Genomic DNA, 27,416 nt, shown 5'->3' with positions numbered 1-27,416 from the left:
ATCAGCCTGTCCCTCTATTTGGAAATCTGCTTCAACTGAATACCTTCAATCCTTTAAAAGATTTGAACATTTTATTGTTTTAGACACTTTAGTGCGTATCCTTACTTTGACAAGCATCTTCAAAATCACCAATGCTTTTAAAAGTTCCTTTCTTGTTTAATAAAATCATAATTTTCAGTGTGCGCTATAGGAAGATTAAAAGCCAGAATTGGGGATCAAGACGTGTTGTGTTTCTTAATGGTTTTGAGCTTATTAATGAAGCTCTGGTTGACTTTGCAGGACAGCCACAAGACTTTATGGTCAATGATATGTCACAGAATAAAGATAAGAAGACCATCAGCTAGACCTTTATAGACAGAACTGAGTCACGACTCTTTCTTAAATCTACGTCAAGTTGATTCAGTAAGATGATTTTTTAATGATTTGACTGAACCTAACAGTAATGTATTAATGTAGTTGTCATTTACTTGTTCATAGCTGCTTCTTATTTTACTTTAAAGACACAGAGCTCATGGGTTACAACATCCCAAAGATGAGGACACTTTTCTCCTCAGCTGGGGTGTAATGATTAAATCAGAAGTGATTTTCTAATCTTTGTTCTATGAGCTCAATATGTGTGTTAATTATTCCTTTGTTGTGATTTGATGTCATTTTTTTCACTTACTCTGCTACAGAGAACTTTTGTCATTGCTAATCTTACTTCTGCACTGAATGAAGAAGGTCAGTGGAAGTTTCCTCATGAGTTTAATCCAGACAATTTCTTGAATTATCAGGGCCAGTTTGAGAAGCCTGAAGCCTTTAAGGCGTTTTCTGCAGGTAATACTAGAATACAGCACAGACCAGAAGTCTAAGACAACTAGTAGTATTTTTATAGTAAATAATAAAAAAAATATTAAACAGTATAATAATTTTGCTTCTTTGATTTCGTTCTGTCATCAGCATACAGTGTTTTGTTTATAGGACCCCGTGTGTGTCTTGGTGAGGGTCTTCCTCGTATGGAGCTCTTGCTCTTCTGCGGTGTTTCCAGTTTGCGTGGCCTGAAGATGCCGGGAACCAGATATCCAGTAAAACAGATTTAAACCGTGACGTCAAATGTTTAAGAACTTTTTGCAAATTACAGTGCAAAATATAAATAGAACTCCTGATAGATCACTGATAAGTTTTTGACTTGTTTCAATATTAAAAATAAATGTTGCATCATTTTTCACACTTCTGGATTTATGTCATTTTGTAAGTTTTTGGAAAATCATGTGCAATGGAGAAATTTAGATTTTATCTGGCTGTAGTTTGGACCAGAGCAAAGGTCAAATCCAGGAATAATGTTCATGCTTGCTAATCATTATAGAACTTACAAACAAATTTAGGCTATAAACTTAGATTCGCTCATAGTTAATACATCTATAACATCCTCAGTTTTGTGAATTACATGTTTTGCATTTAGAAACCTCTGGATTGTTTAAACTGAAATTAAAATGATATAATTCTCTGAACTGAAGTGCGGTACCACTAAACCAACATCTAATGTCACTTTTTGAAATGGTTTGCTAAATCCTTCTCAACTGTACCAAGTCATGGCAACTCAAATCTGATATGGAGAATCTTAATATTTATGAATCTAAATTTGTGCACATGAAACGCTATAAAAAGCTTTATCAGATGGTTCCATAACCTTCCCTTGTTGAAATGTAGTGTCACATGACCATGCAAACGTTCAGGATAGTGTGAGTGCTGTGGAGCGACAACATGCTGGGCTCTGTGATTCTGCTCTGGATATGCATTTCTCTCCTATTCTTTCTCATCAGAACCCGCCGCCCCAAAAACTTCCCACCTGGACCACAACCCCTCCCGATATTTGGCAACCTGCTACAGCTTAATCTGGAAAATCCCATGCCGGATCTTGAAAGAGTGAGTTAAAGACTGTATGATGTTTAATAAATGCTTCATGGTCAAGTTTCATGTATGATAATACAAACATGCTCTGAAAAATATTTTTTTTATGTTGTATGGTCTGATGTTTGTTATTCCAACACAACGTATTATACAAATGATTTCACATTCAGTTTTCCTTTGACAGCTACACATGCAACATTGCTTGTCTATTTTCAATTGAATAAATATAATACTAACTAAATGCATGTTATTTATTTCTGGGAACAGTTATCAAAGAGATATGGACGAGTTTTCAGTCTTTATTTTGGAGGCAGACCTGCTGTGATACTGAATGGATCAGGAGCAATGAAGGAGGCGCTGGTCACCAAGGGGTTGGACTTTAGTGGAAGACCACATGGCCTCTTACTCAGCCACCTCACACATGGAAAAGGCAAAGTTCACTAAAACACAGAGAGCTGATTACATGATCATTCCTATGTAAACTTGTTTCTTTAGGAGCTGGTGTTAAACCAGGAATATCTTCACTGTAGAGACACTTTTTATACATATTAAGTGATTTTCAAGGGAGTGTGACTTATATTTTGAAATTCATCCAACAGTTTTAAAGGGATAGTTCACAAAAAATGATAAGTTGGGTTGTGTTCGACTTCATGTGGTGCCACAAGAACGACATGGGGATGACATCACATTACCGCGAGAGAGAGTCGAGAGCAGACTGCTCCATAAGCCTATGAATGACTTAGTCTCGCGGTAAAATGATGTCATCCATCCGCCTGACGGTTTTTGCAGCACCGCGTGAAGTCGAACAAGCCTATCATTTTTCTGAATTTATTAATCCTGATGTCATTTCAAACCTGTACTTTCTTTCTTGTGCAGAACACAAAAGAAGATATTTTGAAGAATATTGGCAACCAAAATATTCACAGAAAACAAAACCACAGGGACATTTCTCAAAATATCTTTATTTGTGTTTCATAGTATTAAGAATCATAAACATATTTTGAATGCCAAGAGGATGAATAAATGATGACAAAATGTACTCCCTCCGTGTATTTTTGTTCACTCTGAATGTAAAACTTAAGTTTTATAGACTTTGATGCACCCTCATGTTGCAGACCAATATATTTCTTGAAACATTAAGATTTGATTTTTTACTTCTTCAGAACACATAAAGCAAAACTTTGATAGCTCAGTCCCAATTTACAGTTATTGTATAGAAAAAGATGCATTAAAGTGAATGGTGACTGAAACCTTTTGCATGTTACGTTCTACAGAAGAAAAAACAAAAACAATGTTCATGATGTTCAATATCTTCAGGTGTCATCATGGCTGACTATGGTCCTAGTTGGCGGGAGCATCGTCGCTTTGCACTGATGACCTTAAGGAATTTTGGTTTGGGAAAGCGGTCAATGGAGGAAAGGATTCTAGAGGAGATATCTCATGTTAGTACTCACCTAGAGGTCAATGCAGGTACCTGAATCCTAATAACATAAATTCAACCAAATGTTCATCATTTAAAATAAACAGTCTAATTTCTTTTTGTGTGTGTTTGTGCGTGTGTTTATCCGTGTGGTCAGGTAAATCTATTGACCCTCAAACTCTGTTCCACAATGCTTCTTGTGACATCATCTGCTCAATCTTGTTTGGCTCTCGATACGAGTATGAACATGAGTTTTTCCAGACTATGATAAAAATGATGTCCGAAAACTCGAAGATTGCTAATGGACCATGGGGCATGGTAAATATATGTTGTTTCTGTATGTTACAGAAAGAAGTTTATAACCTCACGATATATAGTACTTTGATACATACTATTATTTCATATACAATTTTTTATCAGGAATTTGAAAACTTTTCAATTGTCTGCAGGTGTATGACACAATGCCGCTGTTGAGGAATCTTCCTTTACCCTTCCAGAAAGCTCTGAAGGATTACAACACAGTTAAAATGTATGCTTCAGGCATTGTAAATGAGCACAGGGCAACTAGAGAGCCAGGAGAACCACGTGACGTGATTGACTCCTATCTGGATGAAATGGAAAAGGTTATTATGGGATGTTCAAAATACATTTGATTGAAATGTGCTTTGGCGTTCTTTACATCGGCTCAATGGTAGTTTTAAATGTAATGCGTTTGAAATCTTGATTAAGATTCACTATTTGGTGCTTTTGATTAGTAGAGAGGGGAAAGTTGTGCCATCTTTGATGAAAGCCAGATGGTGGTGTTGTTGCTTGATATTCTCTTTGCTGGAACCGATACCACATCTAACACCCTCCGATACGCTGTGCTGTGCCTTATGACTTATCCAGAAATTCAAGGTTTACTTCAATTTCAACTTTAAATATTGCTTATTTAATTTTTTGGGAGATAATAAAACAATCGCCTCTTCTTTTTATGCCTACATCTGCTCTTCTTATTTGCAGAAAAATGTCACCTTGAAATGAATGGTGTTTTAAAGGATAAGGCGCAAGTCTCTTTTGAAGACAGACACAAAATGCCGTACACACAGGCTGTAATACACGAGTGTCAGCGCATGGCCAGCACTCTTCCTTTGAGCGTTTTTCACTGTACAACCAGAGACACTAAGCTCATGGGATATCAGATTCCTAAGGTGGGAATTTTAATCAACTTAACTTTTAAAACACAATGTAATAACTATGTGAACTTGAACGAGTGGACAATACATGATTATTGATGTTTTCCTTTTGATATCTCAGATGTACTGTCATGAAGGTCCTAGATAAACAAAGAATAAAAATATTGTTGGACCATATTTATGATTTGTTCAAAAGGACCATTAGTTTTACCTACTTTATCTTTCTTGCAGGGAACGCTCATCATTCCTGACCTCTCCTCTGTGCTCTATGAGAAGGACAAGTGGAAGTTTCCTCATGAGTTTAACCCAGTCAACTTCCTGAATGATCAGGGCCAGTTTGAGAAACCTGAAGCTTTTATGCCCTTCTCAGTCGGTAAGATAACATTGTTTCTGTTTGGCATTGAAAGATAAGCGAAATTTGACTGTCACAGTGAATTTATGTATGTTTACCGTGTGCATTCTTACGTATAGGCATGAGTTATGTACAATAACACATTTTTCTCCAGGTCCTCGCACTTGTCTCGGGGAGGGTCTGGCCAGGATGGAACTGTTCCTTATTTTGGTCTCTCTGCTGCGTCGGTTTCAGTTTATTTGGCCCGAGGACGCAGGTGAACCAGACTTCACCCCTGTGTTTGGAGTGACACAGGCACCCAGACCATACAAGATGATTGCGAAACTTAGAGAGACTAGGAATCAATAATAATAATAAAAAAATCTGTTTTGGCAAAACATTTGGTGAAATCAAAGTCAGAAAGAGATTTATTGCCAAATGTGATCACAAATGTTTATTTGTCAATTTTATTAATTTCATTAATTTGGTATTTCAGTTAATGACATCCAAATACAACAGTAAGACATAATATGGAAAAAGATTAAGGGACAATTATATAGAATAAATATAGGACATATTTAGATAGGCTAAGATTTACACAGACAGCTGCACTATGGGCCATAAAATGTGCCAAAGAGGTGACAAAATGTGTTTTATTGTGTGTTTTAATTGTGCGATGACTTGTGTTTTGTTCAAATAATATATAGATCATCTCAATAGTTGTCATAAAAACTATTGTTTTTACATGAATGATCATTTTGTTGTATATTTAAGAATACTTCAAGTATCAATAAAAATGTTTCATGGAAGAGCTGAGGTGTTACATACAGTTAATAGTATAATAGCAATAAGTTTAAATATTGACAGGATTTTTAGCTGAACTGTTCCTTTATAATTATTGTTAATTGTTAATGTAAATTTTAACACACATGTAATTTAATTCCTGATTCATTTTGCTCTTTTAATTCTAGATATGTGTTTCTTTACGCATGTCCTTACGCAAAAAAACTACAGTAAAACATGTTAAATATCGTCTAAATCTTGTCATAAGAAATAAAGCATTTGTTTCGATGTTGAAATACATTGATATGGAGTTATTATTTTACATCGAGTTACTGTCCATTAGGTGGCGCTAATGCCAATTTTTTCTATTCTTCAGTTTTACATGAAGAAGACGAAGAAGCGAGTAGCGCTTGTCACATGGAGCCAAAATAAAGAAAAACTGTTTAATATTGTGTGATCATTATAAATTGTACATTTTTATAGTTCATACAGTATCACTCATCGACCAGCTGTTTTTGAAGAAATGGCGACAGATGCTAAAAGGCCAAAGGTAAAACGAACTTTTATATATTTTAAGATAAGGACAGTTTAAATTATACGACATTGTATCAGAACCACACAAAGGTTGATGCATACAGTTTTTTTTTTTTTGTGTGTTATAGATGTAAATCTGAGCAGTCTTGTGTATTATTTCAGAGAGATGGTGACAGTGACGTTGTTGTCCCATTGAAGAACTTTATATTGTGGTGTGACAGTGGGAACTTGACTCTCAGTGATAAGGTAAATCTGGGACCTTATGTACTACTAAATAAATGATTACACAAGCTGATATATAAGCTACATACATCCTTAACTCTGAATATTCAACATACTAACAGTAGATGTGTATTCAGGTCTGCTTAAGTAAAGAGGGCACAGTTTCAGAATATGGAATGCTTGCCAAAGAGGACATTGAAGAGGGACATGTTTTATTCTCCATCCCCAGAGAGTGTCTTCTGCATCAGGGCACTACTGCTATCAAAAAAGTGCTTGAAGACGGTAAGAGAACAGCTGGTTCTTTGTTTACACCACACTTAAAATCATGAATCGGGGTTTTGAAATGGCCTTTTCTTCAGGTAAGGAATCTTTGGAGAGCGCTTCAGGCTGGGTTCCACTTCTTCTAGCTCTCCTTTACGAGTACACTTGTCCGCAGTCACAATGGAAGCCGTACCTGTCCCTCTGGCCAGACTTTAGTATACTAGATCATCCCATGTTCTGGTAGGAGATTGTGTATATCTTAACATACACGCTGCGATTATATTTAGTCCTTCAAGTTTTGTCTTGGCTTTGTTTTGAAGGGCGGATGAGGAGCGGGAGAAACTTTTGAAAGGCACAGGAATTCCAGAGGCTGTCAAAACTGATCTGGAAAAACTTGAGGCCGAATATAACAACGTAGTACTTCCGTTCATGAAGTCCCATTCTGATCTGTGGGACCCTGAGAGGCACACGCTCGAGCTTTACAAGAGATTGGTGGCTTTTGTGATGGCCTACAGGTGAAGCTCCTTGCACGCTCACAACAAGAACAGAGACGTATGAAGTGGACACAAGCTCAGCATATCGTTTTTGCACATTTTTGACACAAACATGAACAGAATTGTTGAACATGGGATCAGCTTTTAGCAACAGTACCAACATTTTTGTAAAAATACACTGTTGACCTGTCACAATTTCTGAATTTCATTCTCTTAGTTTTCAAGAGCCTGTAGAAGACGAAGACGAAGATGAAGAGAGAGCTCCCAACCCTCCAATGATGGTGCCCATGGCTGACATGTTAAATCACATCTCTAAGCACAATGCCAATCTGGAATATACAATTGTAAGCGTTGCACCGATATTTGCATGTTTGTTTATGCATTTATGCATTTATGCATGGTAGATAGAGAAATATTGAAGAATTGCAACCAATTTTTAGTAACTGTTACTTTTTAGTTAATGCGAAACAAACATGTTATCTTTGATTATCCACAGGATTGTTTAAAGATGGTCACTATACGGCGTATTGAAAAGGGGGAGGAGGTCTTTAATACATACGGTCAGATGGCGAACTGGCAGCTGCTGCACATGTACGGCTTTTCAGAGCCATTTCCAACCAACAGCAACGACACCGCAGACGTCCAGATGTCCAATGTGTACAAAGCAGCAATGCAAGGTATTTTTTCAGCCCACTTTATATTAACATTACCTCTGAAGTTGTTAAGGGCTTATAAACAGTAAAATAATTCTTGTACATTTTTATTGTATTTACAGCAACGAAAAGTAAAAAAGAAGAGCAGCTTTTAAAAGACAAGTGGAACATGTTATCTGAGATGGAGAATGTTGGGGAGAAAGGCGTTTTCATTTTTGGTCAGTCTGGGTGTCTGACCAACAGTGAGCTCTACACAACACTCAAGGTGAGTCGAAATTTACTGAATTTAATTTGGTTTAAAGTTTGTTTTATTATTATATGTTTTCAAACTGAATCGGGTTTTACTCTTGTCTGTCTGAGTAGGTCCTCTGCATGTCGCCACAAGAGTTTAAGGAATTTCGTGAAAATGAAGGTTGGGAGGATGATGATGGCGATGATGATGATAAAATGGAGTATGCATTGAGTTTTGAAGGACTGACGGAATTGACGACAGAGTGGAAACGGCTCGTTCATGCAGCGGCGGGACTCACACTGGACTCTTATTCTGAGGATGTAGAAGCAGACAGAAGACTGTTGGGGGATCAGGAAGCTCTGGGTAAACTCAGCAGCAGGGAAAGAAGAGCATTGCATGTGCGGTATGGTCAGAAGATTATCCTAGAGCGCCTGCAGCAGCTCACCAAATCCTCAGACTAAATGTTCTCGTAATCCTTATACTGGGCATTCTGTGTAGTGCTCTGTAATTGTCAAGACACAAAAATATGTAGGGTGGAAATTTTTAATAAATAATGGTGCTCAGAATGTTTTTGTTATTTCTTTTACTTGAAGTGTGTGTAAGGGGTTGGAAAAACTCATTTTCTGTGGTTCATGCTTGCTTTTGGCAGGTGAGACGGACCAAGGCAGGGATGATAAAAAAATCGTACCAAATGTTAGAGAATAGCACAAGTGTTACAGATGATGATATTTTTGGGATCACAAAACAGGTGATATTTTTTCAGCAGATGAACGATAAAATATTGACAGCCAATCAAAACCCATTATATAGTCAATATAGTTATCATTCTTGACTTTAACAGGTCTTTAGTGCATTGATTTTGGTTGTTCTCTGTGGAATTTAAAAGTGAATTTTATTAATATTATTTTGTGACTTAATTCAGAGAACAGAATCAAATTTTGAGTTCAGAGATGCCTTGGTTGAGACACTTAACAGATTTATTTTTGACGTTTTACTCTAAGGTAAATTATTTGTGAAGTAATGTCATACAAATGTGCACAAGTGTACACAGCTCCGTTCAACTTTACAGACTCTCATTGTGTAACATGCAATTCACGATACAGTAAATAGTGAATGAAAAAAGCTATAATGGACATTATATACATGGATAAAATGCAATAGATTCCTCAAACACCCAATGTAAATCTCCAGAAAACGGACTGAAGTGTCTAACAAGACAACAAAATGACTGTACAGACCGTCCTAAACATCGGTGTCAATCCAAATTAACGCTTTCACAACCCTTACTGAAAAATGACCACATTGTTTATTTGAACAAAAACATCACACCAATATAAGAAATGAAATCCAGACAGGTTGCAGTTCAAGTGTTTAATGCGGTAACTACAGAATGCATACATACAGGAAATAAGTAGCAGGAACTAAAGGCAACTACAAATTACTACAAAATACATCACACGGACCAATACATTTACAAAACATTCAAAATCCTTACAAAATGAGCTGTATTGGTCCTTTTTTGTTCTGCAAGTTGAATCTTTGTACAAACTCCGAAGATCCAATTTACCAACAAATTTCTGAATATTTCCACAATTGTACAAGTGCCAGGGAGAACCTCCAACCCAAGATTAGTTTCATCACAGGTGCAAACTAGCGACCCTCCTGCAGTCCAAGACATTTCTGATACCATCAGCTCACCACACCGACAGCCCTCCCCTTAAAACCAAACATCAGGAAAAATAAAAATCATAAAAAAGACAGCTTCCTCGAGCCTCTTATCAAGCTTTCAAACAAAAGTCAATCCGTTTTGAAGGCAAAAAAGAAAATGGCGAGTTAGGGGAGCCAAACATCCAGGAGTAAAATGTGCTCAAGCATCTTTGACAAAATTACGCAAAATCTGCTCTTGAATGTCCTTTTCAGTATTTACATAGAAATTTTATCTTGCTTGGGGGGGGGGTTGAAAGAAAATAGAACTCCTCAGGTCAGATGTCGCCCCGAAGGGCAGACAGTAATTCAGTGCAGGCTGTGTGTTGATCAGATGTGCAGGGATGTTGGGTCAAATGAAGGGTTGGGGCGAGGGAGAGCGCTCTCTGGGCACAGGAACAGATCCTGCAGCTTAGCTGGCACCCGTTCCCTCCATCACCTGCTGGGCCTGTTTCTGCCCCATGCAGCACTGAGCCACCGACTGGAACAATCTGAGGATAGAGAACGAGAGATTGCCATCACTGATCTGGCAGATTTTTCGGCATAAACATCCACTTCAATCAAAACGATGGGGACTGGCTTACTTCTCGATTTCAGGGGCACAGTGCACAAAGTCGTGACTCCAGAACTTAAAGGCGGGGTTCTTGATCAGCTCGATGAAGGTGATGAGCAGACCCCAAGGGTGCGGCCTGTTCACGATCAGCCTCTCTAGAAGGACCCTGCGTGACATTGACTTATATTAGAAACTTTCACTGAAAGGACAGTAAGGGTACACGACGGAAGGGTTTGTTGTACCTGGTGATCTGCTCTTGAATGGCTTCAGCATTGGCCTCGGCGAACAGATACAGCATGGTACAGCTAAAGTAGTGTGTGTGGCTGTTTGGGTAACGCAGCTGATTGGCTATCGCATTCAGGAACAGGTAGCGGCCTGGAAAGATAAAAACAAGGTCACAACCACGCTCTTGAACATTTAAAACACACTATAAAAAAACAGTTCTGCCTTAGATTTGTAATTGTAATGCATTTCTTGTTTAAAGAAAGAAAAATGCCAGTACCCTCAGTATCCAGGTCTACCGCGAGGTTCTGGAAGATGTCCATGTGTGCTGAATGAGTAATGGTGCTCATTGAGGGAGTGCTGCCCTTGTTGTGAATGTGTGCGATGGCCTGGGTACCCACGTACAGCACCAGAGCGTTGATCAGCTGGATGTTGTAGCGGTTGCCTGGCTCGTTGGACACCTGAGGTACAACATGATCCTTCATTTCACAATATATCAATCTACTCATTAGACTTTGATTCTTTTTGAAACTCAAGTGGTGCCCCCTACCTGCAGGTTGCTGCGGAGCTCAGAGAGGAAGGTCACAGGTGAGCGGGTCTTCAGATAAGAGTCAAGATCCTTTTTGAACTGCGATGGCATCACACCGGTGAAGTTAGTGAGAATGCGGGGAGCGATGTTGATCTCGCTTAGCATATCCACCTAGTAAGAACACAAGGATGGATTCAAATCCACAGTAACACAGCAGGAGGTCACAACATTTTTTTTACATTTTGAGAACATCTAAAAAGGATTTTCAACTGAGAACAAATCACCAAATGCATGATTATACCTTCAGATTCGGGGTGAAGGGGTCTGGAAGCCTCATGTTGCGGGGGAAGGCACTCAGGATAAGGTTCCTCAGCTGGATGCAGTTTGGCGGGATGACGTCACAGAAGCCATAATGGTAGTCGCAAAGGAATTCTGGGAAGTCATGGAGCAAGACGAGCAGCACACGGAGCGTTCCCTTAAAGAAAGACGATAAAAACAAGAGTCAAACAAACATCGAAACATACAGCGCAACATTTCAAACATGACTGATGTGATGATACCTTGTAAAGAATTTGCATAGGTTTGTTGAGCTCAACATTCCTTAGGAAGGGTGCAAGATACTTGAACAAGTCAATCAGCAGCTGTGCATACATAGGCCAACCCTGACAGAGAGGAAAGACATGAGGTCAGTGACGAACAAGTGATAAGTGGCATTTATGCACTGTATATTTTTCAGCACACCTTCTGTTGTGGGGTGTGTGCGAGCATCCTGGCAATGAAGATGCGATGAGAAATAAGCTCCAACCAAGCATATACAAATCCGGGAGCTTTAGTCGGCCTCAGGATGTGAAATGTGTTACTGTAAAGAGAAAAATGGCTTTAAATATATACTTACGTAGTTAGCTCTAATAGTCATAGACTAAAGCGATATGCTCACCAGAAGGCAGTGAGGGTCTGGAAGTTGATGGTCTCCAGCACGTGCTCTGGTGCATTGAGTTCCAACAAAAGCATGATGAAAATTCGGTGGTACGGGAGCTGCTGGAACTCCGTCTGCCTCACATCATGATCCTGAATCAACACGCCCACAACAATGCCCAGAACTTTGTTGAGCAGGTTGATTTTGGTGACCGTGTTGGTGGCCTCTCCGGAGTGTTTGACCAGCAGGGCGATGAGACGAACGAAGGCGTCCAGGTTGTGGTAGCACTTTGCCCTGATGATGGCGGGGCTGGTGGTGGGGTGCTGCTGTTCGGCTTGTGCTCGATAACTGATCTCAACGCACATCTCTGTGCAGAGCCGAAAAAAGCGAGTGATGAGGTCATCGGTTTTCAGGATGCCTTGCTGGTGCATCTGTTAGGGAAGAACATAGAACATACATTATCCACGGCGGATATCCAAAAAGTAATTTTAAAACCAGAATTATTTTTTTTCGGATAAAATTGTAGCTTGCTTTTAAAAGAGCAACTTGGCAGGAATTCCAAGAGGCTCCAGTTATATAACAAGCCTTTACTTTTGCACTGTTGCTTGGCCCATTGAGCCATGAAGGGGCTTGATAGGTTCAAATACAGTGCTATATAAAACCTGAATTCTAAGGATATGATAGTCTCAGCTAACCTGGCCAACAAATGCAGAAAAAGCCTTAGTGCTGTCCCTGCCGGCAGCCGCCGAGTGGTACAGGTTGACCCATTCTCTCAGCAGGTACTCTGCCTTCTCTCTGAGGCCTGGTGGGTCATCATATTCAGATGCTTGAGAAATCCCAGAATGCATCATGAAGTTGGGCCCACCGTGGTGGCGATCGATCATAGCCTCATAGTTGGAGCGAACCACATCCATCAACTGGGGCAAACTATGGTTTCCACGCAAAATATCCAGTTTATCTTCAGTAATAAAAACATTTAGCAAAAGACTTGTGGTGGCACATGGTAGTCTCTTACCCTTCAGGTGCATTTGCTCTGGAATGGGCGCTGGTCCTCATCAACGTCTCGATGGTTTGGAAGAGGTCGGCTTCAGTGATGTGGCTCCCGCTGCGCTCATCGACCAGCAGGAGTTTCACCAGCTGCATGGCAAATGCTACGGCCATGTAGTTGAGACCGTTCTCCATTGACTGCAAACACAAGAGAGTTTGAAACCGTTCCCAACCATAGATGTTTCATCCACATCTCTGTGAGGTCCTGTAGATGCTGTCCTCACCTGAGCCAGATGTATATCATACTGCTGCATGTTGACCAGATGGTTTCTGATGAGCAGCTCCACAGCTTCGACGTTGTATTTGTATTCATCTCGGCATTCGATCAGGCATCTACAAGGACAAAATGTTAGAACGACGCCGAAGCCAGTTGTAACATTTTTACGACCGGCTTGCTTGTGTTACAGACCTGGTGATTTGTTTGTTGCACCATTGTGGGCCGTAGGCACGTCCATCCTGTAGGGCTTTAAGCACCAGTAGGTGGCACTCTCTGTAGCTTAGCAACAGATCAGGATCAGCACCACTGGTGGCATCCAGCAAACCCTCTACAGCCTAATGCGAAAAAAATAAAACGTTACACATAATCAGAGATTGTGCAACGCTTCACTTTTCCAGACTGATGTTTACTGACCTTCTGCAGAAGGCCCAGGGCAGCAATGCCGTCACGGGAGTTCCTTGCCATAACTACAGCTTCCAACAGGCTTCGTATGGCAAGGGTCTGTGGGTTCATGGCAAGGGCGGGTGGAATTGCATGGAGGTGCTGCTCCAAGTCTGAAATGCACTTGTCATAGATGTGAGCCACATCATCGGTCGGCCATGCCTGTTGCTGAACACAAAAAAATTTGTAAATATGTGTGTGTTAAATGGTGAAAAATCCCTTAACATCAAACAAAGACAGATTCATCAAGATTTACTACCTTCATTGGTTGAGCAAGGAATCCAGTAGGTTGAGACAGGTCATTACTAGGGAGGAAGCCTGGAACGTTTCGCGCAAACTCCTCATAAACAGCCAGCTGTTTAGGGTCCACTCCACCCACCTGAAGTTCAAAAGTTAGTTTAGATGTTTTAATACACAGCAGCACATTCTCATTTATTCCCATGACCATAAGATGTCTGTGAAAAGTTCTAACCTTCAGTCTGATCTGCTCTGGCATGCGCTCGGCCTGATAGGTGAGCACCATGGGGTCACAGTAACGACGGCCTTCTTGGCGGGCATGCTTCCTCAGCTCAAACTCCTACAAGACAAAGAAACCCATTTCTATAAATCACACCATTCCTCTGATGGATTATGTATTTTTGTGAAAATAACTATCTATCCTGGAGGTGGACATACAGTTGCCAGTCTCTTGTCCATCTCTGGTCCAGCTTTCTCCACTGCGGTCTTCTGAATGAAGCAACACGCCAGCTCACAGTTGTCCTGCGCGACACGAGCAGCAGCCTCTTCCATCATCTCTCTCTGCTGGGGCGTGGGAGCCTGTAAGAGATACCCACAGTTAGCATAAGCATTCAAACAAGATTACAATCTAGGAAGAAAATCTGAGTGGTGCTTTGGGTGGTTGCCAGGCAATTTCTAAGTGGTTCCCAGTAGCTTTTCGGGTGATATTCTGATCTTTTTTGTGTGAAACATTGTTCAACTCTGCATTAAAAATTAAAGCGTTTACATAGCAATTATGGCTTAGCGTATTGTAGTGTTAATGTTCGATAATTAATTAAATATAAAAAATATATGAAACTAATACTATGTGCATTTCTGTACTTATCAGATCAGTATTTACCAACTCTACACAACATCTCCATTCAATATTGTAAAAGCAAATCATGTGACAAGGAATTTTTTCCTACCCTAAGAGCTGCAGCAAAACTGTTCTTCAGATTGGTGGCGATGCTCATGAGCAGCGGCTCCCTGCAGGTGATCATGGCCATGCCGGCGGTGAGGTTTCGCATCATGTGGTGGGCAGCCACGCGCATGTGAGACTCCTCGGAATCCAGGGCGAAGTCCTTCCTGACGATCTGCTCGCAGGTGGTCATGGCGATCTTGATGGACCGGTCAACCACGGGGTGCACCAGCTCCTGTACGGCACGCTCAATAGCCGGTCTCACGCATTGCTTCAGTTGAGGGTGGGCCTGCAGCAGTGGGACCTGTACACAAACAGAATCGTTTTAATAAACATGATTTTGATGAGGATCGAATTGTAAATGTATTAAATCAACAATGTTGAATGACATCGAACTCACAGTGACATTGATATTGATGTGTGGGGCCAAGCCCGCCAAGGCATAGACATTAATGTCATGGTAGCTGAACTGTGGAGTGGGCGGCCCTGTGGCTGTACAAGTAGTGGTGGTGGTTGGAGTTGAGGGGACTGTTGTGAACGCAACAGGATCAACTGTTGGTTAGAAAGAACACAGAGAACTAAGTAAACAGCATGGCAGTGTACAACAAAAGACAAATGTGGTTAAATGGAGGTAAATCTCAACGGATGAAGAAGCATTTAACCGTTCTACCTGTAGTAGGCAGCATCTCTTCAGGAGGCTTGGTCTCTTTCTTTGGTGCAGAGAGCTGCTCCTCCAGGGTCTTGAGCTTCTCTTTGTCTCTCAGCAGGTTTCCTGGCTTCAGCTCGCTGATGTCCAGAGACAGATTCTTACAGAGCACTTCGATCTCAAACTTCAGGTTGAGCTGTAACATGACAACGGTGTGAGTGAGTGAAACCTGTTCCACTGGAAGATTAAGTATCGTTTGTCTAGAATCAATGAGGATTAGTGTTGTCAAAAGTCCCCGTACTTCGGGTCCAAGTCGGTACCTAAAAATAAAAAGTTGGCGTACCTCATTTTCTTAAGACCCGGTACATCACCGTGCCGGGTTAACCAGGTACTAATGCAAAGTCTGACAGATTGTCAGTCGGATACTTTTTAAAGACGAAATAGGAGATAAGCACGGCTCCGACACACAAGAGATGCGCACAGAAATACATCAGATTTATGTCATATCGTGAAAAAATTAACAAAGTTTTGTGGTGAAAGGAGGAAAAATCCTGATTTACTTCAACGAGTTCAACCGGTAAGTTTCTAATTCTGTTAGCGGTAACATTATGAATGTTGTATCATATGTAAAGTTAAAGGTCCCTTTTTGTGTGTTGATCCACAATCCAGGCAAGAAACAATAAACTTGTATACTTCATGACTACAAAATGGCATTGCTTTTTATACATTTATATTAACTATGAGCTTTATTAATAAAAGTGTCTTTTATAAGCATGTACTAGTGTTTTGCTTTGGTACCGAAAATGGTACAGTGAACCGTAGAATTTTTCTGGTATTGGTACCGACAGCTGAAATTTTGGTACCTTGACAACACTAGTGAGGAGGGACTGACCTTTAAGTCATGTTCCTGGTGGAGTTCAGCTAGTACATTCATGATACCCATGGTCCAAGGGTTTTGCGGTCTGAAGATCTACAGAACAGAACCCCAAATTGTTAGAGGCTCATTCCATGCTTTTATTTCCAAAATTCACTCAACAGCAAATTTGGAAGGGAATAATTACCACACTCCGTAGACTTGATTCCAAGACTTTGGCCACAAATGGGACTACATACAGCAACTCCTGCTGACCTTTCACATAGGCTTCCAACAGAAGGGATTTCAGCTCCAGGTCCTGAAAGCGGAACATTAACTTGTCACCATTTCAAAAGGTATTATCAGGAAATCTCCAGTGTTTCCTCCAAACCAAAGTAAAATAAACTCACAGTGTACAAAATGGGTTTGTTTTTAGCCAGGGTGATAATTCCAAGCCAATGACCCAAATTCTTCAGCAGGGATCGATCAGAAAAGTTAGCAGCTGCCTTATCAGAGGTAAGAAGGACCTGAAAATGAAGAAATATAATAAATGTCTAAGCAGGAAAATGGTGACACTAGTAAACTTGATACAATATTAATACCTTTAAAAAACCTCACCTTGATGTTTCTGTAAGTCTCATTGAGAACCATCTTGACAAACTCCGGGTTTTTCAGTGTATCCAGAAAGTTAGAATACAGGCTATGGAAGTTGGGCTCAATACTGACGCGCTTCATGACCAGGTATTGAGAAACCCAGGGCATGAACTCTTCCTTCACAGTCTCTTTCAGTTCCTCCACCTATAACATGCACCAAAACATGTTTTAGCGTGTTAGAGAACATTCTTCTTCTTACAATATTAAGCCATTACTTTATAAAAGATTACACACCTTTTGGGACATGTTTGACTGGGACAAGTTGTTGAAGATGAACGCAATCTTCTCCTGAACGTTCTCTGGGGGCTCAACGATCCTTTCAGTCTGGTCTGTGGCTACCAACAAGGTGTCGATGTTTGTGGTGTTGATTGAGGGCTGCAAAGGAAATGAACCACAACGGTCCATCATCTTATACAAAGTGGTACTTTTTTAGGAAAACATGCTACGCGCCAACTACCAACTGTGTATAAAAACAGGCAATGCCCGTGGCTATCATAAGCACTGACTCAGAAACAGTGTTAAACTGCTGACTCACTGGCACGTCTTTCTTCAGTCCGACAGGTGTGGGTCTCGTGATGGTGGTGGTTTTGGCAGCGGTGGTGGTCGTGGTAGCTGTGGTCACCAGGGTGCTGGGTTGGCCAGGTTGGGGGGCTTTGGGCGTCTGAGACTGGGCCTGAGCTTGGGCTAGTGCCAGGCTGCCCGGGGTGGTGATGGACCCTTGCATCTTCACAGGAGGGTCTCTTGACTGCTGGCCATACTCGATATACTGTACACACAGGAAGTTGACATCACACAAGAGATTTATTCAGCTAGGAATGTAATGTGCAGTAAGAAATGAATACGATTATGCTATAGCTATTGCCAAAAGTGTTATGAAAACAAAAATCAAGTTACCTCTTGTAAATGGTGCGGAAACTGCAGGAAATGGGCTATAGACGCCAAGTGCTGACAGTACTGGGGATAGTCCTTCAATCTAAGAAACAGAAAAGATCAAAGTTTGAATAAAACAAGCTCATCATAATGTGAAACATTTAAACATTGTGATGGGTGTAAAACCAAGAAAATGAACGCTCATACCTATTTTTAAATCTATCTAGTGCAGCAATTCCAAAATAATACATCTTTGATCCAAAAGGTTTGCGTAAGGCTTCCAAGACATATCTTAAGGCCAAGCCCAGTGCCATGTACGTGACTAGGCCCTTCTCGATGATTCCCCCGAAGAGGCAGGCGGTGATGTGCAGCTCTTTGTCGGGATACTGGGGGAAAAATCTGTATTCCTCGAACAGATTCCTCAGCATGCAGTTAAACACCTCTCGTTCCCGCTTGATGTTGGAGTCCTTGAACCTCTGCAGCATTTCCAGCACCTGAACAGAAATAACAAATGAATCTGAAATCTTAAGGTACAAACATACCTGCAAACTCGGAAAGGTGAAAAAGGTGACAGCCTTACATGACTTTTAAGTGCAAAGCATGACACCAATGGAGCAGCAGCGAATCACATGACAACAATTTTGAGCTATGGATTTTGTTCAAATTTGAGATTTACATAAAAATTCCAATGATCCAAGTCATAATTAAACATCTAAAATGATCTTCATATGTTTACGTTTTCTGAGAGGTGGACCTTTCCTAATACAAATTGGAAAACTGTCCATCAGAACCAAAGCGTTTGTGCGTCTGGGGTTTGGTTTCACTATAAAAACATGCAGAATTGAGAAAATAAAGTGCGGGACTGAAGTTGAGAGAGCTTTCATATAAAAAGAAAGGTCAAAAAGCAGACACCGGCAATACAAAAGTAATCCCCACGGCTCCTGACGACAGTATTATGAAGCAAATTTGATCGGTCTCTAAAATAATGATTAAATACCAGCTGTGAACTACAGCTTCTGCGACTGAAGCTTAGGACGAATAACAATTGGACCCAAGTGCCTAACTCACTTAGAAGGGCAGAGCTCTAGAAGTGGAAATTGGAAAGGGAGACTAGCAACTGTCACCAATAACATAGCCGTTTCCATCACACGGGTGACCTGAATAATTAATATCAACGCCGTTTACTCTTTGACAGACACGTTGCAGTTGTGCCATTCAGGCAGGGTGCAAGCATGACGTTTAGAACGCGATCTGATTGGCCCAATGACCAAAAAAACGACACGGTTAGCTGTTATCTTGATTCTGGTTGGCCAAACGAATCCAGGTGCTGGAACAAAGACATTTCACACACACGATAGTAGATGAGTAAGACCCCCCCACAGAAAAAAAAAACTCTTCGGATTTACACGAGTCACATAAATGACCTATTTATGAATCAAAACGGCAAAAAACGAGTCGTTTGCAGGTACGTACAAAAGTCTGTCTCATAAGTAGGCCAAGGAATTGAATCTCAGGCTACTTGTACTTAAGACCAGTTAGCTAATTATTCAGGCTTCCCGCAACTAGTTGAATTTGAAGATGCATGTTTTTGCATTCACACAGATTCAGTTACTTCTGCTGATGGGTTCTCACCTCATCCACAGACATAGTTGGATGTGGTGGATGGTTGTAGATACGTTGGAAGTAGCTATTTGCTTCGTCGTCAATCTCCTTACTAAAGTGCTGATTTGCCTCTGGCCACACCTGAGATAGGTCAGCTGAAACAGTGGGATGGGGATCTGTTACAGGCCATTCTTTTTGAGCTGATGAAAACACTACAGAGAGTTGGAAATCAATATTTAGTTCAACAACTGGACTTACACTGAAATCATATGCAAAAAAAAAAACATTCCCAGCAAACAGCTTGTTTTCCCCAAAACGCATTTACATACGGATCCAAGCTGGTTGCCAGGAACATTTCGCAGTAATGTAGACTGACCTGTATTTCCTCTTTACTTATGATATTTTTGGCTCTGGGGTGAAAATTACAGCAAGTTCAGAGATTTTTTTAAAGTTTCCAAAAGGACTTTTGTTTGGTTTTGAGAGGAAATACAGCATGAGGTGCCATGTACTCAGCCACACCACCACTTACAGGCCTTTATCTTACTCTGTTGGAAGGTGGTCTGGTTCAGCCCCGGTGTGCTCATCTTCCTGGCGCCGAAGAGGTCGCTGCTGACGGCTGGCATGCCCAAGCCTGATCCGATCCCAGTCAAGCTTGTGCTTAAAGGACCTTCATAAATGATAAGAAGCAGATAAATTCTAAAGCACTGGTACTAAAATTGCACAGTTGCATACTAGAGAACTGAAATGGGACTCTATTATGAAATGGTTTCAAAGGTACCTTGTAGCTGAGATGATAGGGGGTTAATTCCTGGGAAAGCTGTGCTGGGGTTTGGGTTGGGCAGGTTTGAGAAAGCCTTAGCCGGGGACTGGGGGTTACTGAAGGCAGAGCCCTGCAGGCTGGGGAATCCTTGCATGCTTGGGGTGTGAGAGGTGGATGAAACACCTAAACTCAGAGAGCCCATAGCAGAGAGAGGTTCCATCTAGAAAACAAGAACATAAAACCATGGGGACCAAGGAGGGACTGAGTAACAGTGAAATGTTAGCCAATTTCTCCAGTAATCTGTAGCAAAATCCGATTTGGTCACGCAGCAATGTGTTATTACCTGCACAGGTGAGATAGCGTCTAAGCTGCTGGTGCTGGGTGCTCGCCCCTTCGGTAGGACCCCTGGTGGCGGCTGTCGAGCTTTGTTCATCACATTGCTACAGTTGGCAACCATGGTCAATATAGTCTCTGACAGCTCTTGAGATACACTCCTGCACAAGGTGCCAAACATAACAATTAGTTCAACTACGGAAAATGGGTAAAACATCTAGAAACTGAATTATTGATCAGAAATTTTGTTTTCATGTCCACTAAATCTGGTATTGCGCCAAGTCTCCTTTCACTCACCCAGCGCAAGACTGCAGACACGCAAGCATGGTGGCCAGTGTTTCAGGAGGAAGCTGTGCACTTTTCGGCTGGTCTTTCTCTGGGGCCAAACCACCCATGATGGAAGGACAGCGCCTCTTCAGGAACGTGACGCACGCCTGGATAAACGGCTCCTAAAACAACAGTGATCGCATCAGTCTTTTATGTTCTTTGGCTTGAAATTAAGCATACAGTGCGATCTAGAATCTTACCCCGTGCTCTCGGATTTTGTCAGTAAGCCATTTGTCGAGTTTGAGGTATTCACGGCGAGAGGCAAGTGCAGCAAGGTCAATTACAAAGGCAAATGGAGTACCATTCAGCAGCATCGATAAAGACTGAAACACATAGAAACCAGATGTTATGATTGATCACATATCTCCGATTATCTTAAGACGCAAGAGTCGAGGAGATCGGTACCTTCAAGTCCTGAGCCACATCCAAGATGCGAGACAGCTTAGCCTGGTCGTATTGCTCTCCTCTCATGTACCACTCGGCCATAGAGTGCATGATCAGTTGACGGATGGATGGGGACTGACCCTGGAAATGTAACCAAGTGCATATTAGTCTCAAAGAAACTAGAAAAAACTGTGCTTAAAATGTAGGCAGCTCCCTCACCTGTCCATGCCAGGCATAGTGCAAGATGATAGCGGAGTTGGGGTGGTTGCCCAGGAAGATGGGCATGAGGGTTGAGATGAGCTCATGACGCAGCGTGTGCCAGGACGTGCTGATCTGCAGCAGGGCCAAGACCAGCATGTCCGGGCAGTGCTTGATGGGGAAGCTGAAGAGCTGTTTCACCTGTTCGTAATGCCCAACTTCAGAGAGACGCAAGAGGCTCTCCACCAGGTCCAAACTCTTCCTGTTGGCCAAAGTGGATGGATAGTGTATAAAACAAACAGACCCAACAATGACTGATAGGGATCATTCATGTTCCATGTTAAAAGGTTTGAGTAGGCCAAGACTAACCATGTGGCTATCTCCCTGTTGTCGTCCTCAGGTGGGGCTTTCAGGATATCAATGGCGACAGCGTGACACGGGTAATCAGCAAAGCAGAAAAGTTCAGGACTCATCAAAGAATGCTGAATGAATGACAGCTGGAGCACACAGAAGAGAAAGACATCAGTAAATTCTCTATTTGGCTAAACAGCTGAAACATACAACACTGTTTCACATTTACCTGTCCTTCTGCATGCTTCCATGGTCTGTAAATGAGATCCACTGGGAAAACCTCCATGCCCAGACCCCTCTGGATCCCATACACCACTATCTGAAGCCCCTTACTATCCCGGATCAGGAAGCCTGGGTGGTCTAGCTCATAGGTTACCTCTTTGAAATTCAGATTGGGGTTCTGAAAAGAGCAAAGCAGATGATGAAAAACATAACATAAATTAAGTCTCACTGTGGTTCTGGGAACGGTAAACCAGACTTACCACTTCTTTAACCACGTCAATCAGAACTTCAACGTTCCAGGTGTGAACCTGAGAGCCATCACTCTTGTCCTTCCCATCACTCCAAATGCCACCACCCACTGGATTTGAGATGGACTAGAGATGGAGAAACCAGTTACTCCAAGCTGTTAACATTCCATTCCAACCAATGCATTGTATTAAAGCGCCCCTACAACGGTGTTTCAAGCATTCTAACTTCTTTACAATGTTAAACGTGCCATCTTCTCATGTTTAACATGGTCAACTTGTCAAAAAACGAGTTAGGCATATTACTTCTGTGCTCGATACACTCCCCCAGCGGTCATACAGGTTTAAGAAAGTTTTCTTTGAACATATAAAACGGTTTCGTAACAACTTTTCTCAGTCCCTCGTTGGACAATTCTCCCGGAAAAGCACGCACACGGCCTGGATTTGGAGATCATTTGAAACTGATATTTGGAGCCCTCCCATTAATGCGGTGAGTGAAAATGTTTTTGTGTTTTGTTGAAAATGGGTGCGCACGACCTTTGGTTCAGCCAACCCCCCTGCACACGCCATATGTTTTCAGAAACAATCGTAAAGCTGTATCTATCTTTTATAAATGTGATCAAACTAGATACTTTTCAAAGATACGAAGTATGCAATACTACTCTATAGGTACTCAAGATTATTATGAGATTAGCATATACCCTGTGTGTTAGGCCCGCTTTAAAAAAAAAAACTCGAGGCTGCCAGATTTCAAACAGAACCAAAAAAAACTGAACATACCTGTAAAGGGATGCCATCGGACAGGCCAGAGTGTGTGCGGGCCATCATGCCCAGCACTCTGGCAACCTGGCTGGCCGTCACCTCTCGAACTCCATACTGCAGGATTATGTTCCTACATTCTTCAAGACTGTTGGAGGTACATAACCAATATATAAGTATCTAGTTGAATGTACAGCATGAAAGTAATCAATGTAAGCCAGGTCAAACGTTACATTTTTAATACCTTGCACAAAAGCCATAGCCAACTTCTTGCATGAAGTCAGCGAGGGAACTCTCCATCATGGTCTTATTTAACTCTCCAGAGTCTGGCAAGATCCTGTCCATGAGAATGTCCCGTTTGTCAGGGTAGAGCAGTGGTGCGAGCACCACAGGGCAGCGCTCCTGCGGGAAATCTGGGAAATAAAAACACAGGACAAAGTGACTCTACAGTACACAAGTTGATTGATTTTTTACCAACATCTCAGGGTTATGGACGCAAACAGCTTTCCAAACACCTAGGTCCGAGACTTTCACACTTACCTCTGCACAGTGTTTTGAGAAAGGCGTCGATCTGCTCTTGTCCAACTCCGCAGGAGCCCTTTTGGCCGAACAAAAGATGGGAGAGGAGCAGATGCAGAACCTCTATGGCAATGTCTTGGAAGCCACCTTCCTGATTTCCTCCGAGGTCGGCGTCCACGTACGAACGGAGGAGGTCAGGAAGCTTCTGCTTCACAAACTGGGCTGCTGTAAAAGCAAGGGATTACCGTTCACTCTCTCCGAAATGTTCTATGTAACAGAACTGAAAGCGAAACGTAGCGTTCACAGTCAGGAAATGAACACTTACCAAACCCTCGAAGGTCTGCGTTGCTAGAGTTTAGCAGAGCAAGGCCAAAAATTACCTGGTGAAAGAAAGGGTTTTAACAGCCATTCTATTTGTGTTAAAAAACAATGACTCATGTCACAATTTTTTCAGAAGCCTTTATGCCTACCTCCTGAACCTTGCTTAGCTTGAGAACTTTACTCAGCTGAGTAAATAAATGAGGTGATGGCTTTAAGCTCTGAAAGCAACAAGAAGATATGAAAACAATAAGCCCACCCTATTGTAACCAAGCAAGCAACTACCAACAACCTGACATTGAAATACATAATAAAGGTATGCTCGTGGCAAAAAAGACAAACTTTAAGACACAAATTTCGAATATAAAGAACAACAGGGTCAAACACTCTAACAGACAGATTTGAATACCTTTTGATAGTGTAGGGGATTGTCAATGGCGTAGCAGAGGGTTGAAATAAAATTTGGTTTGGTAATAAGCGACACACACTCCTGGATCAGAAACTGTGTCTGCAGCAAAATTAAAGTGACATTAAGAAATTTAAACAATACAAATATATACATTTCTTTCTGAAGGCTTGATAAGGCTTTCGGATTTACCTGGTGAAAATCTTTGCCACTGCTTTTACCATCGCCACTAAAATCCACATGGGAAAAGAGACAGCGTAATAGATGCCTGTCTGCCTCAGGGCCGTGACGATTCACAATCTGAGGGCAGTCATGCATCACATTATAAGTACACAAACTTACATGAGCTTTTCAACACAATCTACTTCAACACAATCTACTAGATGGTCATCTTCGGTCCAATGATGTCAAAACGACCCTACGAGAGATCAACCGCGTTATGATCATAATGGACTTACGTGTTGTATTTCCTGCTGGCTGGCTCTGTAGTTTTTCTTAGTTAAATTGTCCACCAGGTAACTGATTTGAGACAAAGCCAGCGAGAGCGAGTCAAGATTCATTGCTGGTTGGGGCGGAAGCAGGCGGCCGAGCCCGGCGCAAAATCACCATTATTCCCCTTTAGTCACCGCAGTGATGGGTTAATTCTGACAGCCCCCCCCCCAAAATGTGTGAAAAGTGTCCGGTTTCCAACAAGCCAAGTCTTTGGGTGGGTGCTGATGCAAAGTAACGTTCTTCAGTGCAATTCACAGTGTGACATCTGGAATAAAGAATAAAAGCATTAGCAAAAATAAGTTACAAAATATAAATGCAGAGTAAATCTTTAAGATGCAAGCAGGTAAAACAATGGTTCCAATCTTGGAACCCATGCATGGCTAACCATGGATTAATCCTTCATTAACGCACACCTTCCAGCCAATAAGATTTGAGTATTTAAACAGGCCATGGTATAATAAAATATTTTAAACAAGTGAAATTAATTTCAATATAAATAAAGATTTGAATAATATCTTAGTGTAACAAACATTTTACATCCTTTCTGGAAGAACTTTTTTTCTGAAAAGACAACTTGAATAACAACAATGATTTACTGTTAACAATCCTCTCAAAAAAGAAAGGCTTGGGGTTTTAGGCCACCGATTTATTTGTTCGCCATTTTTTTTTTCGCAGGTTTGTTTATTAATAACTAACTGAGGAACTGAACTGTGCAGCTGCATAACCGGAAGTCCTTGTCAGAGGCCTTGATCGAAGCTGAAGGATCCCTAGGGTTACTAAACCATTGACATACTAATTCTTGGTGTATATTTATTAGTCACTCCTAAAGGGAAATCTGTATAAACAATAACATTTGCAATTTTCATATTATTTAACATAAAACTATTCTCCACAACATTTCAGATTTAACCCACTGCAGGAGCCACGTAAAGCAAAAGTGAACAGTCAACTAAATAAAGCCCAAATGTGTAAAGTCCAGTGTACAAACATCATGCTAAACGTGACTTAAAACTTGAGACTTAAACGATTGTCGAAAATGAAACGCATTTCAAACAGAAATTCACCAATCTAATAAATAGCATCTATAGTACTTGATATCACGACACAGTTATTTGATTTTAAACGAATAATCACTTCAAACTTTACCGTGGAAAACACCATTAGCATATTAGCTTTCCTAGTGCTAACTCATCTAAAATGCAAATCGCATCTAATGCATGTTAATCCTGATTATATACTGAAATTTAAACAGTTCTTATGGCTAATTTACAGCTGGATAACCACGACATTATCTTCCCAGCTAGACGGATATGACTGATTCAACGCCAGTCATGTTACCTTGAAGCTGCCTCAATGGTAGGCTAGGCTAACAGCCTAAACCCCATTGTTTCGAATGGCGACCGAGCGTTAGCCTGTTTACCGAGAGCTGCCTGAATAGGACATGCATATATGAACACTTCTGACTGACAGTAACCAGAGGTTTAGGCTGTTGGATTGCTCATTTAAGCACTTTGTCTACCACAAAAAAAAACAGCAATTACAAAAGACCTATTCCCATTAGGAAGTCCCTTTTTGCCAACAATATTCCGTTTGTTTACGCACAAATTAAATTCAGAGCTGAATCCAGGGAAACTTTCTATGTTTTACCGTTCTTCAGAAGATTGCCGATAATAGCTAACATCTGGCATTTAGACATCGAACCCATAGGCCAAATGTATACTAAATACACCGAGAGTTGTTTAAAACCTACAAAAAACACATGAGGTGCATGTGAATTACAAAGAGTGAACGTTAAAAGCCACGCAAATTGCGTAGGTTACAGCCCTTTTGCCAAGGCCTCGTTTATCATATTTAGCGTAACTGTTAACGTACACGATTGGAGACCGATCAAGGCACCAAACTCTGTGATTAAATCACTAAAGTAATCGTATAGTTATTGCACTCACCAAACGAGCCTTAATCACAATTTGTTCATTTAAAAAAATCAAATCTATGATATCATCCAGCCAAATGTAACGTACAGTCGGGGATAATAGTGCCAGTAGACACCGGATAAATTGAGCTTTTGGGAAGCGGCTGTGACTTTTTGGCCGTTGAGATGAGCAAGGGAAACTACACGCTAACGAGCTAACGTTGGATTAGCCTAGCACACAACATATGACAAATTCATAACTGTAGAGATGTACGATACTAAGCCGAAAACCAGATAGCGACTAGCGGGTGCTTTACCTCGGATTCTGGAAACAGAATTACACGCGGATGATCATTTTCGTGGTATTTCGTAGTTCTGCTCTTGACGGATAAAAGGTCGCTTTCTCCCTCGGTTCGATTTGGATTTTCAAAATAAAATGGCGACTGTCACGGCACGCGCGCGCACCCAGTGCGGTGCTTATGGAGCTCGTGCACGAGGCCTAGACTACGCAACATATTCGGCGATGCGCGCGGACACTCCCCCCATGCGCACAAACATCGGAAATTGATGGAGGTTTTGCGCAGATACGACAGCACACCTGTTGCTGTGTGAACGGACGACCAATCAGGAAAAGATTGGCTCACAATGAGATTTAAATAAGAATTGATGTTTTTCCAAAATTAAATTATTTTAATATAATTTATTTGGTATTAAATTGTTTTGGATTATGTGTAGACATCAATGTGTCGAAACAATAATCTTGT

The 27,416-nt window shown here is 41.2% G+C and overlaps 3 protein-coding genes and 1 non-coding gene across 16 annotated transcripts; 2 read left to right on the top strand and 2 right to left on the bottom strand.

Moving 5' to 3' along the window:
• The first annotated feature begins 1,715 nt into the window (after positions 1 to 1,715).
• LOC130413869 (cytochrome P450 2F2-like) lies at positions 1,716 to 5,885 on the top strand. The gene is made up of 9 exons (XM_056739383.1): positions 1,716 to 1,905; positions 2,158 to 2,320; positions 3,208 to 3,360; positions 3,468 to 3,628; positions 3,760 to 3,933; positions 4,069 to 4,207; positions 4,313 to 4,500; positions 4,717 to 4,858; positions 4,992 to 5,885. The coding sequence occupies exons 1-9, from the start codon at positions 1,744 to 1,746 to the stop codon at positions 5,183 to 5,185; spliced, it is 1,476 nt and encodes a 491-aa protein (XP_056595361.1). The 5' UTR covers positions 1,716 to 1,743; the 3' UTR covers positions 5,186 to 5,885.
• Positions 5,886 to 5,990: 105 nt separating this feature from the next.
• Positions 5,991 to 8,555, top strand: setd6 (SET domain containing 6, protein lysine methyltransferase). 3 transcript variants are annotated; one of them, XM_056740150.1, is made up of 9 exons: positions 5,991 to 6,149; positions 6,296 to 6,379; positions 6,493 to 6,637; positions 6,715 to 6,856; positions 6,937 to 7,131; positions 7,328 to 7,454; positions 7,607 to 7,787; positions 7,886 to 8,028; positions 8,127 to 8,555. In XM_056740150.1, the coding sequence occupies exons 1-9, from the start codon at positions 6,123 to 6,125 to the stop codon at positions 8,454 to 8,456; spliced, it is 1,374 nt and encodes a 457-aa protein (XP_056596128.1). In that variant the 5' UTR covers positions 5,991 to 6,122; the 3' UTR covers positions 8,457 to 8,555. The 3 variants fall into 3 exon arrangements, with proteins under 3 accessions (XP_056596128.1, XP_056596127.1, XP_056596126.1); XM_056740149.1 differs by having other exon boundaries at positions 6,278 to 6,379; XM_056740148.1 differs by having other exon boundaries at positions 6,262 to 6,379.
• Positions 8,556 to 9,351: 796 nt separating this feature from the next.
• cnot1 (CCR4-NOT transcription complex, subunit 1) lies at positions 9,352 to 27,124 on the bottom strand. 11 transcript variants are annotated; one of them, XM_056739831.1, is made up of 48 exons: positions 26,970 to 27,124; positions 24,707 to 25,005; positions 24,441 to 24,548; positions 24,252 to 24,350; positions 23,995 to 24,063; positions 23,850 to 23,904; positions 23,546 to 23,749; positions 23,250 to 23,418; positions 23,027 to 23,153; positions 22,262 to 22,375; positions 22,009 to 22,179; positions 21,798 to 21,925; positions 21,450 to 21,690; positions 21,252 to 21,371; positions 21,047 to 21,169; positions 20,817 to 20,968; positions 20,530 to 20,680; positions 20,205 to 20,406; positions 19,956 to 20,093; positions 19,457 to 19,581; positions 18,032 to 18,318; positions 17,849 to 17,927; positions 17,490 to 17,720; positions 17,189 to 17,329; positions 16,919 to 17,098; positions 16,711 to 16,827; positions 16,509 to 16,619; positions 16,340 to 16,417; positions 15,472 to 15,643; positions 15,202 to 15,353; positions 14,809 to 15,105; positions 14,300 to 14,440; positions 14,097 to 14,201; positions 13,884 to 14,003; positions 13,598 to 13,792; positions 13,376 to 13,518; positions 13,191 to 13,299; positions 12,935 to 13,104; positions 12,615 to 12,846; positions 11,941 to 12,350; positions 11,745 to 11,862; positions 11,564 to 11,665; positions 11,305 to 11,478; positions 11,025 to 11,174; positions 10,755 to 10,953; positions 10,495 to 10,627; positions 10,284 to 10,418; positions 9,352 to 10,190 (listed from the first exon to the last, which is right to left on the bottom strand). In XM_056739831.1, exons 2-48 carry the CDS (start codon positions 24,806 to 24,808, stop codon positions 10,112 to 10,114), a joined length of 7,158 nt encoding a protein of 2,385 aa, XP_056595809.1. In that variant the 5' UTR covers positions 24,809 to 25,005; positions 26,970 to 27,124; the 3' UTR covers positions 9,352 to 10,111. The 11 variants fall into 11 exon arrangements, with proteins under 11 accessions (XP_056595809.1, XP_056595814.1, XP_056595808.1 ...); XM_056739836.1 differs by having other exon boundaries at positions 10,755 to 10,935; XM_056739830.1 differs by having other exon boundaries at positions 17,490 to 17,730; positions 17,850 to 17,927.
• On the bottom strand, positions 12,438 to 12,573 carry LOC130415102 (small nucleolar RNA SNORA50). Its single transcript, XR_008905871.1, has one exon. It is a non-coding gene; the product is annotated as a small nucleolar RNA SNORA50 (small nucleolar RNA).
• Positions 27,125 to 27,416: the final 292 nt, after the last annotated feature.

This window comes from Triplophysa dalaica, chromosome 24 (assembly GCF_015846415.1).
Source record: "Triplophysa dalaica isolate WHDGS20190420 chromosome 24, ASM1584641v1, whole genome shotgun sequence".
Taxonomy (NCBI): domain Eukaryota; kingdom Metazoa; phylum Chordata; class Actinopteri; order Cypriniformes; family Nemacheilidae; genus Triplophysa; species Triplophysa dalaica.
Note: the sequence above shows the minus strand (reverse complement) of the source record. Positions and strands in the feature narration are given on the sequence as shown.

Excerpts from the sequence above, each read along its gene's own strand:
- setd6 (XM_056740148.1), top strand. Across the intron at positions 6,638-6,714 it reads CAAAAAAGTGCTTGAAGACG|GTAAGGAATCTTTGGAGAGC; the intron begins GTAAGAGAACAG and ends CCTTTTCTTCAG. Across the intron at positions 6,857-6,936 it reads CTAGATCATCCCATGTTCTG|GGCGGATGAGGAGCGGGAGA; the intron begins GTAGGAGATTGT and ends TTTGTTTTGAAG.
- LOC130413869 (XM_056739383.1), top strand. The coding sequence starts at position 1,744 with ATGCTGGGCTCTGTGATTCTGCTCTGGATATGCATTTCTCTCCTATTC. Across the intron at positions 4,501-4,716 it reads TGGGATATCAGATTCCTAAG|GGAACGCTCATCATTCCTGA; the intron begins GTGGGAATTTTA and ends TCTTTCTTGCAG. Across the intron at positions 4,859-4,991 it reads TTTTATGCCCTTCTCAGTCG|GTCCTCGCACTTGTCTCGGG; the intron begins GTAAGATAACAT and ends ATTTTTCTCCAG.
- cnot1 (XM_056739825.1), bottom strand. The coding sequence starts at position 24,808 with ATGAATCTTGACTCGCTCTCGCTGGCTTTGTCTCAAATCAGTTACCTG. Across the intron at positions 21,926-22,008 it reads GGAAGCATGCAGAAGGACAG|CTGTCATTCATTCAGCATTC; the intron begins GTAAATGTGAAA and ends TGTGTGCTCCAG. Across the intron at positions 15,644-16,339 it reads ACCAGGAACATGACTTAAAG|CTCAACCTGAAGTTTGAGAT; the intron begins GTCAGTCCCTCC and ends GTCATGTTACAG.